The 17,919-nt window shown below is 44.9% G+C and overlaps 1 protein-coding gene across 3 annotated transcripts in view; it reads right to left on the bottom strand.

Annotated features, from left to right (window-relative positions):
- Window positions 1-212: 212 nt before the first annotated feature.
- LOC142472171 (glutamine synthetase) overlaps window positions 213-17,919 on the bottom strand; it is a 39,747-nt gene continuing 22,040 nt past the window's right edge. The window contains exons 1-7 of one of the 3 annotated variants that reach the window (XM_075579031.1): window positions 8,229-8,396; window positions 5,748-5,932; window positions 4,587-4,748; window positions 3,289-3,435; window positions 2,043-2,170; window positions 1,552-1,751; window positions 213-1,057 (exon numbers count right to left, since the gene is read on the bottom strand). In XM_075579031.1, coding sequence (XP_075435146.1) covers window positions 736-1,057; window positions 1,552-1,751; window positions 2,043-2,170; window positions 3,289-3,435; window positions 4,587-4,748; window positions 5,748-5,932; window positions 8,229-8,362 — 1,278 coding nt within the window. In that variant the 5' untranslated portion in view covers window positions 8,363-8,396 and the 3' untranslated portion in view covers window positions 213-735. Of the gene's footprint in view, window positions 1,058-1,551; window positions 1,752-2,042; window positions 2,171-3,288; window positions 3,436-4,586; window positions 4,749-5,747; window positions 5,933-8,223; window positions 8,397-17,919 lie in introns of those variants that run through there. The other 2 variants (XM_075579032.1, XM_075579030.1) reach the window with 2 other exon arrangements.

Raw genomic sequence — 17,919 nt, forward strand, 5'->3', positions numbered from 1 at the left:
CTACTCTTGCTCAATGGACAAAACCAGTTATGTGTCAGGAACCATGAGGTTGGATCCAATTTATCTGCTTGTCCAGGTAGTATTAAAAGCATTACTTATCAGGTATGTGGCTTGGTGCTATGGGCTGGCCTTGGAGGTGGTATGAATCCTTCTGGGAAGAGACTGCTTCTTAGGCCAGTCCAGCCTCTGCTAGCAGACACACAAAAGGACAGTTTGTAGTAGACCACACAAGATTTTATTTGCTGTTCCGATAAAATGGAAATACCAGTGTCACATCATAGATTAACATTCTGCCTATTACATTCAAATAAAACCCTCATCTCCAGAGGAATAGCCTGATATGAACCCGCTAAGCGGTGCAGTATTGTTACTATACTCCAACTGAGGCACAGGTACCTTACACTGCCCTGCAGATTTCGTCCCGGTCCCATGAACCTGTTACCCATAGCAGTCAAGTACAAATCTACAGCCACTGGGACACCAGTTCACTTCCACCTCCCCCCACACTCCTCCAGGGAGGACCCTAATATTTAATGCCCCTTGCTTCTACCAGAATGCAAGTTCCAAAAACAAGAAACAAAAATTCAAGTAGTGTAAATACAAAGTGTACAAACAGGATGAGATCGCAGTGACTTTCACGACGGTCAGTCAATTCTTGTTGCACGGATTTAAAAATGTCTTGGGATAGAGGGAGGGGAGAAATTAACGAATTATAGGGAGGCTCCAGCTCCAAGTTTAATTCTTTCCATAGTCCTTAGTCTCGCTGCCGGTCTCATTCAGTAAGGTTGTCCTCACAAGGGCCTCCGTTACTGCGTACGGGTCACAGTTGGCAGCTGGCCGGCGGTCTTCAAAGTAGCCGAATCCTTCCTGCCCGACCTGGCGAGGTATACGTATGCTGGCGCCGCGGTTTGCAACGCCGGCTGAGAACTCGTGGATGCTAGAGGTCTCGTGCTGGCCGGTCAGACGGCGGGAGTTGTCCTTCCCACCCCGAGGATCATACACACAGATGTGGTAATCGTGTCTCTTGCTCAGTTTGTCGATGGCTTCTTCAATGTGTCTAAGGAAAGAAGGGAAAAGGGGGTCAGACTGAAAACCAGAAGGGCAACAGTTTAGATATTTCATGAACATCTATTGCACTTTAATACATCTGAATAATTCCAACAGTTTAGCCCTCCTACTGGCTCTGTACGTTCCTCCTACATATCAATAAGATTGTAAGCTCCTCGGAGAAGGGACTTCCTAAATGTTACGTTTGTCTGAAACACTGCATAAACCCCCCCCCTAAAAAACAAACCTATGATGCAGATGGGCCAGTGGTCTAACGGCTTTGCAAAACAGACATCATGCAGCATAACCAAGTCAATACTTCTAAGTGCTGAACTTTATGAACAAATTCTGGTCGACAAACTCGAGGGGTTACCACTGGCACCAGCCACCATTACCAATGAATGTGTTCCAGCTTGTTAGATAACTGCCCATGAGGAGGAGCTTTAGGGGTAAGACGAGAGTTCTCCAGAAGCTGCTCCTCAACAGCAATAGTCAGACACTTACTTCAGCCCCCCTTCACTCCGCATGTCGGCAGTGCTGTAGTTTGTATGACAGCCAGCTCCATTCCAGTTTCCAGTCATGGGCTTGGGGTCCAAAGTTGCCACAACACCAAAGTCCTCACACACACGATGCAGGATAAACCGGGCCATGCATAGATGGTCCCCCATGGAAATGCCCTCACAGGGCCCCACCTGGAACTCCCACTGTAAGGAGAGAAAATATATATATACACACACACACACAAGTCAGACACTTGCGAACAGAAGGTTAAATATTTAGCTGGCCAAATCTATTCTGAACCACTTCACAGTATAAAAAAAAAAAAGGTTCAGGATTTTAAATACCACCACAGATTAGAAGCAAAAGCTTGATGGACCAGTCCAGCCAGAAACACCGATTATGGGGACCTTAATATTGGGCCATCTGCCACGAACAGACAGTGTGTACAATGGTTTGAAGACGACGTGAGTTAAGGGATAGATCGTGTCACCCACCTGTGATGGCATGACTTCTGCATTGGTGCCACAGATTTTAATGCCTGCGTACAGGCAGGCCTTGTAGTGACACTCCACAACGTCACGTCCATACACCTTGTCGGCACCAACGCCACAGTAATAGGGACCTGGAGAGGAACAATAGGTTAAACGTTAACAGGGAGGCCAGCGGCATACACACGAGAAAATAATTGAACCGTTACTCGCGGACAATGAAGTATTCAGATTTTATTTTTTATGTTGGACTGAAGTTAAGATGTAAATTTCTGCCTGAAACATGTGCAATTTGATTTTCCTTCCTACCAAGGCACTAAAGGATCCCAGGGACAATCTACGTAACCAGGAGAAGACAGAGAACAGAAACAGTCACGTTCACTCGGCTAAAAGCACCATCAGCTCCTAATGAGGACAGGCCACTGATTAAATGGTCTGCAGATGTCACATGACTACTATGGCACACAGCAGCCAGATGGGTAGGTACTCTTCTCCCCCCCATTAACCTCTACTGCTCAAGGTGAGAGACTAGAAAGGAAGGGGGAGGGAGAAGTGCCCCCTCATTTTATCACCATGGTGAGTTGCAGAAACGTTAATAGATCACTGAATGTTTAACAAGATTAGGTCCCATATGATTTTATTACCAAAATTCAGAGATCTGTCTTGGAATAGAGGTTAGACCTAAACAAGACAAAATTCTTGTTGTATTGACTTAGATGTCTTCCAATAATATTTAGTGGGGGTGCTCTATAAGACACGTAATAGGACTGCAAGACATGCACTAAACAATACAAAGCCATTTTCTGTCTCATTCTTTAAGGGTTAAATCCGTGATATCTGGTGGCAATGAATTTTAATAGCGGTCAGCTCTAGGGAACCTCTCGGTTACAGAGATGCTTTTCCAGGTGATTGAAATGGCCCCCCAAAACCACAACAGATCACATTGTGGCTTCTTATTGGTTTATTGGAAAAAGGCTATTGGAAAAAGGCGATTGAAACAGATAGTATCCCCCGGGGGGAGGGGGTGTAAGGGCATGCCACTTTATTAGGAAGTATCCTGTGGGGGGAGGGTTGAGGTCCCAGAGTAGACAACATGGCTCAAGTGGGGTTCCTGACTAACCCGGTAAAACAAAAGATAAGCAGCTGGAAATGCAGTCTTAAATAGCTATTGTGATGTGTCCACGACATGAATCATTTGTGGCAAAAGCAGCACCTGAATGTTACTTGGAGGTAGATGAAATGCATTCCTTACCCTGTGGCCCTGGAAAGCCATTCTCAGGCCAGGCATATGGATGCCCATTAATGCCAAGGAGTGTGTATTCCTGTTCCATCCCAAACCAGGGGCGACTATCCAGAACCATGTCCATAACCCTCTTGCAGGTGTGACGCAGGTTTGTCTCTGAGATCGGATAAAAAACAGGGCGAGTCAAGAACACAGCGTTACAATACAGCCATCACTCAACAGCTCTACAAAAGCAAATGACCGCGCCTACATTTACTTAAACAGATCCTGGACGAGCCTATTTTTCCGTTAAAGCATTGGACATTGACGTGTGAACAGAGAGCACCACCCATTTCTCCTGGCTGCAGGCAGGTTAGCTAGATATCGAGGTACGATCCAGTTGACAAAGGAAAAATTAAGTGCTCAACTGGGGAGCAAGGGGTCTCCAAAGCTGAACCACCTAATGTCAAGCTTCGGGGACCCCCAGGTGCCAAAAATACTTGCCTCTGAAGGTGCCTTTGGTACCGTCCCCAGCCAGGAAAATAAAATGGAGGTTTTAAAATCACCCGCGAGCCGATAGGAAGCGGTGACAGTTTCTGCTTCCTATTGGCCCACGTGGGAGATTTGAGAACCAGGAAGTTACTGGTAGCACCTACAGAGGCATGTATGTATGCATGCATGCATCTCAGGAACCATGGGGGTCCCAAGAGCAGAAATTAATGCAGTTCAGCTCTGTGAACTCCACACTTCATAGCCATTAGAGAATATCCAACCCCCCCCTCTAAGACCAATCTTAACCACACCTCTTTAATGAACCAGACTGGTAGCTCTGTTTGGCTGCTACTATACAACTCATGCATGGACCTTTACCCCTTGCAGATTCATGTATCAGAACACCCTCCTCCTACTGTGTCCAAGTACTCTCCAATTACTTTGTAAGCTCTTTGGGACAGTTACTCCTATTCCTAGTGTTACATGTATGCCTCAAAGCACGTGCTCCCATTATGTGTTATATTATGTCGTGTATTATGGCTGTTAAGATCAATAAAGGATTATACATACAACATTTTGTTCAATGCAAATACGTATCCTCCGGTTTCAAGGAGATTAAAAAAGGTAAATGTGCAGTTATTTGGATCCACAACCCCTATAGGGCTACAGAACAATGACTTGCACCTGTATCACTAAATTGACCATTGATTATGATCACAACTGCACTACCCAACAACTGAAATTAATGGAATCGATTGAGATTTAATGTTTTACAGCACAAACAAGACACTGACGTTTGCTCCTCTGCTCTAGGCGCACACCAATGATGTTCTCACCTGCAGGTTTACGGTTGTATTTCAGAACCTCGCACATCACCAGTTTGTTGGGGTCCAGGCAGAAAGGGTCTCTGAACATCTGGACGGGGACTAGGTACATGTCGCTGTTGGAGCCCTCTGCTTGGTACGTGCTTGAGCCATCGAAGTTCCACTCTGGGACCTCTGAGGTGGGAGAAGAAGTCAGATAATGTATATACAGCAAGGCTGATAACTTTACTAGAAGGCAGCTAAAAATGATGGTTGAAAATCCAATCCAGAGCTTTTGAGATACATGGCGACAGCTATGTTGAAATGCTCTCTTCCCTGATGAAGGTGCTTTGCAGAGATGTTGGATGTCTTATTTAATTTTATTTAAGTTATTAAAATTACCTAGTTTGCATTCTATCGATGTTTCCATTTTTGGTGTGCTGGGCTCCGGGCTTGTTATTGTAGCTAGTCAAATGCCAGCTCTATAGTCAAACTATATGCCCCAAAGAAGCACAGGGTAACAGTAGATTACATTAAAAAAAAATAAAAAAATTATATATCAAGAGGTTGGAAACAGTTTGTTCCTTGACCCCTTTCTGGATGAAGATAAAAATGCACTTTACCAAGTGCTCTCCCCCCCCCCCCCCCCCCCATGCAAAAAGTAAGGACAAACTGCGGTGTACACAATTAAACAAAAGATTGACTCAAAAGTTTTTATTGTTTAACGACTACACCGGCAACTCCTTAAGCCCTGTATCACCAAACAAAAATAGTGTCATTATTTGAGGGGTCAGTGGTTGATCCCAGAGGCCGTGACCAAACATTGCATTTTGGGTGTGCACGGGTACATTTATAAATCTACTCGAATACACCGTAAACAAGCAGATTGCTGGCATCGGGCTGCAAGGATCCATCAACTTGGGCTAATGAAGACAGAATTTTAGCTTTGCAAAGCAACCTTGAGAAGAGCCATGGCCCAGAGAGTTGCTAGATAAGGCATAGCCCAGCACAAGTCTGTTCAGGACATCTACATTCTATTCTCAATAGAAGGGACACTAAACACCAGCATAGATGAGCCTGTATACTTCCTTAGACATGTACAGACAGATCTAACATAAAGTGCCAGTCAGCACAAAGAGGCTCAAGAGTTCACAGCAGGATGTTATTGAACGGGGGAAGGGGCCCATATCTTACCATCAACAGATTTTGGTTCATAGTCCAGGGTCTTTGTTTTACAGCGGACTCCTTCCCCAGTCCCATCAATCCAGATATAGGTGACCTGGACCATGTCTCCCTGGGGCAGCCTCATGTACTGCTCCCTCACCCCCTTGTTGAGCCTTGAGCTGTGTGACACCGACATGATGATGGTGGTGGTGGATCTGTTTGGGACGCAAAGGGTAGACACTGCATGAGACATTGCATCAGAAAGTTCCTGGAACATTACAACACAAAAAGCAACTACTTTCTATAAACAGCCCCATCAGTGATCATTACCAGAAGTCTCCAGAAACGTAGGAAACTCAGACGCTGCAGATATATCTGAACCCATACATGCGTCTTTTGATGCTTTGTAAACAAGAACGGTTCATTTTTCTCTCTCTTACATTAGTTTAGGCATCTGCTGTAGCATTGCAAAAATAAAATATATACTATATAATTATCCAAGCAAATGTTGTAAAATGTTCGCAGATAACCTATAAACGTGTGATAACACACATGGCAAAATATTATATCATGAACTGCAGAAATTTGTAGCATCTGCAAAACAAATCTTAAATCCAAGCAATTAAGTGTAAACCCAAATATAACCATTAATCAAAATATAGGTGTACTGACCCAAGCATACCGAGACTCGCATAGGGACAGGCAGGTTAACTCAATCCCATATATCAAGCAAGGGAACCTTCTTAGGCTGCGCTTATAGTGCCGGCGACAGCGAAGTCGCGTAAAAAAAATGCATTGCAAGTGGGCTAAATTCAAGATATTGGGATAGGTAAAAGATCAGTAGCTTTACCAGGATAGGAGAGATGACTGCTCAAGATGGCTGCTGGTACTAAGAGACAGCATGCTGGTCTGGTGGGAAATTAACTGGGACAATACCCCCTGGCAAGGGGAGGGGGAGCAGTCTATCCTGGTAAAAGGCAGGGGGGGGGGTTGCCAAAGCAACTGGCTAAAGCCAAGAAACCCACAAGGGATCGCAACATTGTTGCAACAGCCAGGCTGAGGAGTGCTGGCAGCCTGAAAACAGATTAAAACACACAACCCTGTTCCAGGACAATAGTTGGGTTTTAATGCTTTTGGGCTAATGGTGGTGTTGTTGAAACTAGCTTGGATCTAAGCCCTCCTAATGGCTACGTGGGAGGGGGACATAGCAGGAGAGACTTGGGGATAAACACAAGTTGTCTTTCAAATGGGCAGGAGATCAACATGCTGGTCATCACACAGTCAGAGTTTGCTTATAGTTACTGGAACAAACACACTGACGAACTGGAACCAACCAGTTTCCAAGTCTTCCAGCAGGGCAAGGCTATGGTCAGATCTGGCCCTGGTTATTAACCTCTACATTGCCAGAGGGACCTGTGTGATCAGGAGTAGCCCAGTGGTTTGAAGCATGTGAATGACCCGGGTTCAAATGCCACAGCCAGCTCCTTTTAGGACATCGGGCAAGTCACAGCGACATGAGATTGCAAGCTCTACAGGGAAGGGGCACATTGGGTCTGCAAAGGTTAACGTACAGTGCCGCGCACAAGGTCAGCACTAAACATATACACTTAATAAAATTAATTTTTAAAAAATAACTAGATTGGTCATTAAAGTTATTTAATGTGTAGACAATGTCTATGGAAAAAGCCCACACTAAAAGGACAGATTACTTAAGTGGTTAAATTCGGATGGCTTAGGTATTATAAGTTGCAACCACACCAGTACCACTACTGTGTTACTTACAGAAAAAAGTTCTGCTTTCTATTACTAAGGGAAATAGATTTATTTTAGCAATCTTTTTATAGTTCCGTACAGTATCCCTCTTTTTTTAAGCACCAATGCTTTAATACAGTATTATAATATCGCCGTAGTATTTTATCCAGTTTGAGATGAAAGTGGGGGACCCCATCTGACATTTTGTCGGAGCAGTAACCGGTTTTTGGGTTCGGAGCTCCTTCATCTAGATATTTCTAAACATTTCCCTTGCTAATATAATAAACAGACATCCAAAAAAAAAAAAAAACCACAACCCCAGATCCCTGTAAGATTGGAAATTCTATGTACAATCCGCAGGGTGAAATATTTACATAAAGGAAAAAATACATTTTTTTTAGATAAGTCTGAATATATTAGTTAGATCTGATCCACTTAAAACTGCAATACACTGTATATTATGTAACATACAAAAGATCAGACTAAACACTTCCCTTATAGGGAAATAATAGGAAATCCGAGTCACCCCATCCCTGCTGGAAGAGAAAATCACTCCATCAGCCATGTGGTTATTGGGTATAAAGTGTCAACGTGGCAGGAAATGCCCACCGAAGTTCACCCCACTGACCCCACAGCCGGGAGACCCCACGCACAGAAAGAATGCAACGGTTACAAAGTATCTAGGAGGCACAAAGACAGCGGCGCACGTGTGCAGCACAAGCTGCAGCCAGTTCCCAGCCTCCCCCTTCCTTACCTTACAGCGAGGGAAGCAGCACAAGCCCAAGGATCCTCACAGCCACAGCACCCAACACGCGTGGGGAGCAGCGGGGAACTGGGTATTTAACTTGCAGATGTAAGCCACGCCCAACAGTGCTGATGCAACTGGAATTCATCCAGTAGGGGGCGGTCCCTTCCGGACTACCCTGTTCCCTGCCCCCTGCCCACTGTTCCATATTGTTTTGAAACTTTTTTTACAGCAGGGAAAAGTGGACTTATTTGGCCTTATTTAAATAAGATTTAAACACTTGATTAGATTTTAAGACACAACACTCCTGATTAGGTTGTAGAATCATGTTAACTCCTTATCTCCTGCTTTAACTGGATTATGCATTCTGGCATTCTAGTATTATTTGAATGCACTACAACAGACAGGTTATACAGATAGGCAGAAAGGGGGAAAGAAAGGTAGGTAGATATACATAGATAAATGGACGCATATGTTTGAAGCACTTCTTCCCATTAAGCTCTATGTACATTAATGGCGCGACAAAAAATGCACCTGTTTTAACAAACAAAGAGGCCCCATAGCATACAATGTGATTTGTTTGCTTAAGATACCTTTTTTTTGCATTTGCTTTTGCTTTGATGCATAACTCCTGTAAATAGATATAGATTTGTTTCGATCATATTGCATTACAGAAGAAACAACCTTTTTAAACCTGTTTACAAAACTCACAATACTAGGAGGTAGATCCTATATTTATGTTACGAGAACACAAAATCGTGGGGGAAATTACATCGTAATCTGTTCTGAGAATAGAGCACAGAGCCCCTGTCCTGTTCCCTGTGCAGGGCCGCAGACACCTGTCCCGGCTCTCCTCCCATGTACTGTACCCTGTGCAGGGCCGCAGACACCTGTCCCGGCTCTCCTCCCATGTACTGTACCCTGTGCAGGGCCGCAGACACCTGTCCCGGCTCTCCTCCCATGTACTGTACCCTGTGCAATGCTAGTTATTGAAATTATTCTGTATTCACGTTCTCTCCATCTCAATAGTTATTAACGCTGTGCATACAGGGCCGGTGCAAGGGTATTTGGCACCCTAGGCGAACCTACAGCCCCGTGACCCCCTCTCCCACCCCCTGAATTTTCAGATTTAAATTTTTTTCCTTTCTCTCTCACCCCACCCTCCTCCTATCTCAACCTCCTCTTCTCACCCCCTCCTGTTTCTTTCTCACCTTCCTCTTCCTTTCTCGCCTCCCTCCTTCTCCTCTTCCTTTCTCACTCCCCTCCTTCTCATCTTCCTCTTTCACTCTCTCACTCCCCTCCTCTCTCACCACCCTCCTTCTCCCACCCCCTCCTTCTCCCGTCACCCCTCTCCTTCACCTCTCACACCCCCTCCTCCTCTCACCTACCTGGCTTCGGGGGTATGAGGTGAAGCAGAGTAGCAGAGGAGCAGGACGGCAGGCGGCGGTGGGAAAAGTGGACAGAGAACGTCAGGAGCGGAGCAGGGCAACCAAGAGGAAGATGGTGGGCGGCGGCGGGAGAAGAGGACTAATAACCACGGGAGCGGAGCGGGATGTCACAGGAGGACGGCCAGGGAGGAGCTGCGTTGTGGCAGCGGCAGACACCGGAAGGGAGCGAAGTCTTCCTGGTCGGAGTGGTGGTGCGCGCTCCTCCCTGGCCGCTGTCCTGTGCCTCCCTGCTCCGCTCCCGTGGTCCTCTGTCCTCTTCTCCCACTACCGCCTGATGTCCTCCTCCTCTGCCGCTCTGCTCAGCTCCTGCCATTCTCCGTACTCTTCTCCCACTGTTGCACGTCATCCTCCTCTCTGCTGCTGCCGCCCCCACTTTGTACCGCCCTAGGCGGCCGCCTAAGTCGCCTAGTGGTAGCACTGGCCCTGTTTGCACACCCTCTTTTCCCTGCACCCCTCTGTATTAACGAAATAATGAAATAAATAGCATACCCTCCATTAACCAGTGTTCATAGACATCTGCTCTGCTGGGTGAGTGGGGTATATTCCTCCCCACCTTTACCTGGCTCTCTTTTGCTGAAGCCTTATGGATAATCTAATTAAACTTTAGGCCCTGCCAATGGATAATAATTATCAGGAGCTTGAGCACCTCTTTGTAGAAGGGTGAGGCATTTGGAGAGAGAGGGGGGACATGGAGAGGAACATGTAACGTGGACAGAAAGGAGGGAAAGAGAGGAGGACACGGATCAAAAGGGGTTAAGAGACACCATGAGAGAGTGAAGGAAAGGGGCAATAATGTGATCAGTAGGGGCAAGTTAAATGATGAGTTTTTCCTATGTGAAGGAAACACCTTATGTCCATGTGTTAATCAGCACAGTATCATCTTCTGTCCCTGTATGCGCTTTACCTGTGGGTCCCTAATACGGCATCACCAATGCCTTCCATTGAGTAGTAAAGCCTGGAGAAGAGCAAGGCTAAATACAATGGGTAAAATGTACAGGCAGTGTACACAAGGGCAGTGCTGGCGGTACAATCGGTGCCAGCGCACCTAGCCCCGCGGTTACAGAGGCTCCGCGCTCTTCCCCGCCACAATTAAAGTGATTGTCCGGGGAGAGCGTGGAGCGTCTGTAACTCTCTTACCTTCTCCTGCGCCATCTCTTGCTGTCAGTGTCTTTCCTCGTGGCGCCGCAACGTCAATGGCGTCACGTTGCCATGTCAACGGTATGCCATTGGATGTTGCGGCATCATGAGTCGGGACGCTGACAGCGCAGGAGAAGGTAAGGAGGCCCAGCACCACTGCCCTGCACCGAGCCCCGCAATATTTCTAGCTGGCTCTGCACAAGGGCTACTAGTTGGTTGAATACTGTCCAGTGTAACCAGCGCATGCCTGCAGTTTGTATGACGCAGCTGCCAAACCTAAAAAAATACCCCTCAGGGAAACGTTCCCTAAGATACCAATTAAAGTCTTACAGGGAGTGGTGACGATGAGATTTACTTAATGAAAGAGGGTAGGTGCAGCACACTGACAGAGTCTAAAAAAAGGTTCAGATAACAACAGTCATATATAAAGGCTACTACAGGTAGTCCTCGTTATCCAAGGTTTCACTTTACAACGAATGGCATATCCAACGCTTTGCAATGCAACCTTAAGGGCCGTTTCTTGACTCCGGAGTGCATTATCCGACGCCGGAATGCGTTATCCAACGCTCACCGCCACTGATTAACATGGGACTCAATTTACAATGGTGTCACTATCCAACGCTACTTCCAGAACGGATTCCGTTGGATAACCGAGGACTGCCTGTATATGGCTTCCAACCACTGGCTCTCACTGAGCAGATTCTGCTTTTGTAATTCCCCCTTTTCCAAGTTTTCTCAGTCTGTGTATTTAACCCCAAAGTGTATCACAGCAGCCTTAGCATATACTGTATTTATTCCTCCCTCCTCTCCATCTTTACACCTCATGCTAGCACCCTCTCTGTCCACATTTAAGACCCACCTCAAAACACACCTGCTTAAGGAAGCATATGAGTAGCTCCATGGCGGATACTATACACCTCATACATTAACCTTGACCCCTTGCAGACGCACTTACCAGAACGCCCTCCTACTGTCTTTGTACGTTCTTCCTACCAACAAATTAGATTGTAAGCTCTTCGGAGCAGGGACTCCTTTTCCTAAACGCTACTTTTATGTCTGAAGCACTTATTCCCATTATGTGTTACTTATATTATTTGTTATTTATATGATTGTCACGTATATTACTGCTGGGAAGCACTATGTACATTAATGGCGCTATATAAAGACATACATACATGCTTCCACTCTCCTTTCTCTCATTAGATTATAAACTAATTCAACCTCTTTGAGAAATTAGGGCTGGGATGTAAGGTGTAGACTAGTGCCAAGGTGTGCGCACTCTTCCCCCTGCGCCTCGCCACCCCCTGCTTTTTCTCCGATTTTTTCATTTATTTTTAACATACAGTAGCATTGAAGCAGGGGGTATCCTGAGCTGAACCCCATTCATTTTAACTCCGGGGACCCCCTGCTTCCGGGGATACAGACCTCCACAGTAGGTGCCGGTAGCCGCTTCGGCTCGGCTATCAGGCATCCCGTAAAGGCCATTTAAAAAAACTCCCGCGCCCTGCCGGTCAATAGGAAGCTGTGACGTCATCAGCTTCGGCTTCCTATTGGCCCATGTGACGTGGGAGCTTTAAACATTGCCAAGATGACGGCACCCCATACGGAGGTCTGTATCTTGGGAAGCGGGGTTCCCAGAGCTGAAATGAATGAGGATCAAGCCACAAACCCATGTTAAAAAACACTAACAAATAAATAAAAAAAAGCATGAATTGCTCTTTTAATACTCAGTGGCTATATTTGTGCCGCACAAGGCTCTGTCTCATAACAGGCCAGATACAACAGTGTGCTTACTTACCTCTGTATATTAGCTGTGCAACTGTTCACACTGACGTCCTAGTGTTCCTACCAGTGCTACATCTGTTTAGCATTAGTATCTAATTGTGCTATTGCTGTGGAGCTGGGTTCAGGCCTTTACTCTGCAGCTGTCCTACTCTGTTCTGAGAAGAACGGCTGCAGTCTCCAGAGACCTTGGACGCCTGGGTTGTCCAATCTCCAGTACAGTGGCAATGCGCATACTGAAAGGAGCATTCCTACCATGAAGCAGGAGGTCTCAGGAGCTGAACTGCGTTCATTTCAGCTCCGGGGACCCACTGCTTCCTGAGATAATTACCTCCGTAGGGGATCCCAGTATCTCATGGAGGTTTAAAGCTCCGCCGTCATGCTGGCCAAAAGGAAGTAGTGACGGATGATGTCGCAGCTTCCTATTGGCTCCAGTGCAGCGCGGCATTTAAAACTCCATATTCTTCACCCAGCCGGGGATGCTACCGACAGCACCTAAGGAGTTAAGTATCTTTGGAAGCAGGGGGTCCCCAGACCTGAAATGAACGTGGTGCAGTTCCAGAGACCCCCTGCTTCATACCTAGAGTACCTTTAACGTGGAGCGCTGGGACACTGTTTGAATGTTCGGGGAGATTTTTCTGCCATACTATAAAATTATAGTCATTAAATTAGAAAAAACAAACACTTATGAGCACGTTCACATGTCACAGACAGGCCCCCAAAGCTGTGATTCCACAAAGATAAGAGCGCTACTCGGAGGTACACAAACAACAATAACAGATAAACAAACAAACATCAAAAGGAGAAAAAACTAAAATAGTGTAATATGTCAAAACAAATCAATTATATAAGGAAAAAGCAAGAATTTCACTCACAAACAAATGTTTAAAGCATAGAAATCGCCACCTCTCCAGCAGGAGACTTATATGCTCACTTTAAGCATTTGTTTGTGAGCTGAATTCTTGCTTGCTGCTTATATAATTGATTTGTTTTGACATATTACACTATTTTTGGATTTGTCTCCTTTTTATGTTTGTTTGGCTGTTATTGTGTGTTTGTGTACTACAGAGTAGCTCTCTTTTATCTTTGTGCAATCACTGGACGTTATAATTATCCTTAATTGGAAGACTTACAGAGAAAGCTGCACCTGCAGTTAGCTGGATTTTGTCATCTGTTGTATTTTTATTAAATAACATTGATTATTTGCACTGCACTGTATCGTATTATTGCACATTTCTTATTACTCGTTTTTATTTCACTTATATGTGATATACGGAGATTATTCAATTTGTAGAGTATATGATCTGTATTTGTAATTGCACTAAACACGGTTTGATATGTGTAGAGAAGCGCCACGAGACTTATACACTTTCTAGGTCTACAACCTTGTCTTTCCCCATTATCTCATACAGTGCTTCTACAGCAGACAGGGATCCTGGGTAATGACATGCAAATGAGAACTCACTCGTTTTGTTTGCTTCCTTCTTATGTTAACAAGAACCCCTATAAGCTTATGCCTGCTGTCTGCACAGCTTTTCCAGCACAGCCTGGGTTAAAGAAGTGCAGAGTCAGCAAACCGACTCACGGACAGCTAATTGACCTTTTGGTTCTGATCAGTGTGAGGGTGGTTATACTGGCTTTGCAATGGGATGCTGGTAGTGGCCACAAAGTAAGTTATGGAGAATAGGGCGTGCCAGCTGAATGCCAATCTAACAGTAAAGGTGTTGGAAATGAACACGTTAAATTAGCAGGGAATACAGCTTCAACCACACATTATATAAGTTATGGTGAGTAAAAAAAAGTGACAAAAACCATCCACCGTACAGTGTACAGCAAATAAAAATACCCCTTGTGAGCACATTCACACGTCTCAGACAGGTCTGTGACCCTGCCCTTCCCCATTATCTCTTAGCATACAATGCTTCCACTGCAGCCAAGGATTCTGGGAAATGACATGCAAATGAGCACACAGTGAATAAGGATAATTAATTGCTGGCGAGCGACACATTGCTCAAGATGGGAAGCTGGCCAGGAATAACTGCGGGGTTGTTAATATCAGCAGAACTGTATTTGCTATGCCAGTTGGAAACCCCAGGCTGTGAGACGGCCTGTTCCCAGGAGCCCTGCTATACGATAACACAGTATTAACAATGTTACTACAGTATTTGCTTCCTGTCTCTCAACTGGAAACCAGGTTAATTGCTCCGAATGCTGCAGGTTTATAGGGGAGGAAATATAGGCAAATACAATTGGCAAAGGGGCCATTGCCGAAGATTTGACCCTCTCCGCCTTTATAGCAACAATGAAAGCGATAGGAAGTGTGTGCCGCTCACTAGGCGTGAAATAAATACTGCGTTTTTCATCATTTTCCATTAGTGTGCACTTTACATTTTCTGGTTATTTTTTTTTTTGCCCATCGCAAAGCTTTGCCCAGCCTTGATGGAAGAGTTAAACGGCATCCGGGGAACCTGAACCCACTCATAGGTGGCGACTTGCTCTACTACGTGGCACTACTTTGGAATGTTCCGTGGGTGTTTCAAGTGGCCAGGGGGTTAAGCTCCCTACGTAGCGCTCATTAATGCAATGGGTTGCTGGTCCCCTTCACTGCTGAAGGGGTGTATTAAACGTTCTGCCGTGCTGATTGTATATATATGTGGATGTGTTTGGAGAAGAATAACGTACAACATGATGAAACCCAGCAGCTGGTAACAATGAAGCAGGTACTGCAAGCCCACGGCGGCGTTGGGAGCAGGGAGAGGGGGGAGACCCCGGGATTCTGGAAATTCTGTGTTTTTATTCCAGAACACAAAAGCAAAAGCAAAACACTTTTCATATGTGCTAGAAGAGTCACTTAGTCATAGGGGCCCAACAGCTATGTAACCCAGCCTGTGTTTTGTGCAATGCACTTTCCGTCTGTGATGAGCCCAGTTCTAACCTGAATTTCTAAGCACCAGTTGAATTCACGGTTACCAATTATAGAAATAAACATTTATTTAACAACCATACTCAATCCCTGACACTTTTCCTTTTTAGCTATCAAATTGCTGCACTTTGAACTCAACCACTCCAGAGAAATATGTAATAATAATAATAGTATGTTTTGTATAGCGCTGCTAGTTTTTACGTAGCGCTTCACAGAGACATTTTGCAGGCACAGGTCCCTGCCGTGTGGAGCTTACAATCTATGTTTTTGGTGCCTGAGGCACAGGGAGATAAAGTGACTTGCCCAAGGTCACAAGGAGCCGACACCGGGAATTGAACCAGGCTCCCCTGCTTCAAGCTCTCAGTGCCAGTCAGTGTCTTTTACTCACTGAGCCACTCCCTCTCCCATATGTAAACAGAAAATATAATATTTGCTGTATCATCATATAAAAAGAAATATATATGTGTATTTTTCTATTGACAACCATTAGGATGCCTGCCTCACTGGTGTATTAACCCTTTCACTGTCAGAAGGCTATGACATGCATTGTGCCTATCTAGTTCCTAAACTGTGTGTATATATATATATATATATATATATATATAACATACAGAACACCTACAAGCTCAAATTGAACCCCCAAATACCCCCCCCCCCCGATACGTTGACTCATGTTTAAAGTGGGTCTGTTGGTGTCAATTTAATTAACAGAATTCTTTTTCCTGAGCTTATGTTCTGACAAGAAAATTACTTGTTTAAGAGATTGATTCGGGTTTTCAATCTCAGCCACGAGTGCGCACATGAATAACACCAACACCAGTTATGAGTAAATATAATTTATTTGGTACTTGGATCAGATATATTTCAGCATTCTATGGCACTCGGGATACCGCTCATGATGTCATCAACAACCAGGGGACCCCATCATTATCGGTTAAGATGAGCTGTCTGGTCAATAGTTGTTATTCTGTGATCACATTTGTACTGGGCACAGTCCTGAGTATACTATCAGCTTTGCCACAGTTGAGTCTGGCACATTTCTGTGCTGTACAAATGTATCAGAGAACACATCCAGGCATTCAGCCAACATCCCAGCTAGGGAGGCAAGAGGGGAGGCTCGCTCCCAGGGGACTCCCGCTCCCAGGGTACTCCCCCACATCTCTGGAGAGTTTCTCATAATAAAAGTAACTTTCTATCAGTATCCTGTTCACAGCAAAATTAACTACATTTCAGCATATCTGTAAGAGAGAAAAGTTAACCCATCGCGCACCTTGGCCATCAGAAACACAAGCCAACTCAATTCTTATTACAGCTTAATACAGAGAATATTAAGTACAGACACTGGAATGAGACAAAAAAGCATGGGAGAGGATTATGTGATGTAAATAAATGTAGTGTTGAGCATAAGGTGTGGCCTAATGGCCAGGCCATTGGTTTTGATGGGCTAGATTTCAGTTGAAACCATGGGGAATCCTTGACTAAGACCATTAACTGTTAGCAATCATTAGTGACCATTCAAGAAAATGACATTAAACATTCTCTAATGGGTGTCCCCATTTGCTATGGCTTTAGTGTGATATTGACTTTCTCTGTGACACCCTATCACCAGCCAATAGAAACAAATCTATTCAGGAGAGGGCATCCTCCTGCATATACTATGCTTCATTTGCACTCTTCTTTGTGATCACACACAGCACTATATTGAAATAAAGTTACCTATATCATCATCTTCAGACCTTGGCAATCCACTGGTGGATGAAGCCCACCTCCCCAATGATCTTCCAGGTACGGTGGTTGCAACCGCTCTTCTCCACGTTGCTCCAACGCATTCTATGTGTGGCCTTCATAAAGCTGTGGATTGACGAGGGTTGAAGATGATGCTGACAATATGCTATTATCGTTTTATTTGCAGAGTGACAACATATTCCGTAGTGTGGTACAATGGGGGATCAGAGTCATATAAATGACAAACAGAATGACATACCAAAAAGGAGAAACAAATGCGAACAGATACAGGTAGTGAGGGTGCTGCTTGTGGGAGTTTACAAGCTAGAGGAAATAAGGGGCAATGTTGAAAGAAAAGGGGAAGTGGCTGTTTATTGTAGGATGGAGTGTACAGCACATCAGGACGGAGTATAGGGCAGCCGCACGGCTGGTCCCATTAAATCTTAGAGGTGTGAATGTTAGATAGCATGGAGTTTGTCGCACAGCTGGTCCCAATCAGGTTGGAGAGGGGTGGGGGTGTTAGGGGTATGCCAAATAGCCATATGGGAGATTAGATAGATCAGAAGTTGTTGCCAAACCAAGGGAAAAAAAACAGGAAACTCACCAACAAAAATGAACTAAAATCAATTTAATAGCACAACATTAAAAACATTGAACAAATACAGAAGACCCTCCTCCCACGTGTTTCAC

The sequence above is a fragment of the Ascaphus truei genome, chromosome 21 (genome assembly GCF_040206685.1).
Source record: "Ascaphus truei isolate aAscTru1 chromosome 21, aAscTru1.hap1, whole genome shotgun sequence".
NCBI classification, from domain to species: domain Eukaryota; kingdom Metazoa; phylum Chordata; class Amphibia; order Anura; family Ascaphidae; genus Ascaphus; species Ascaphus truei.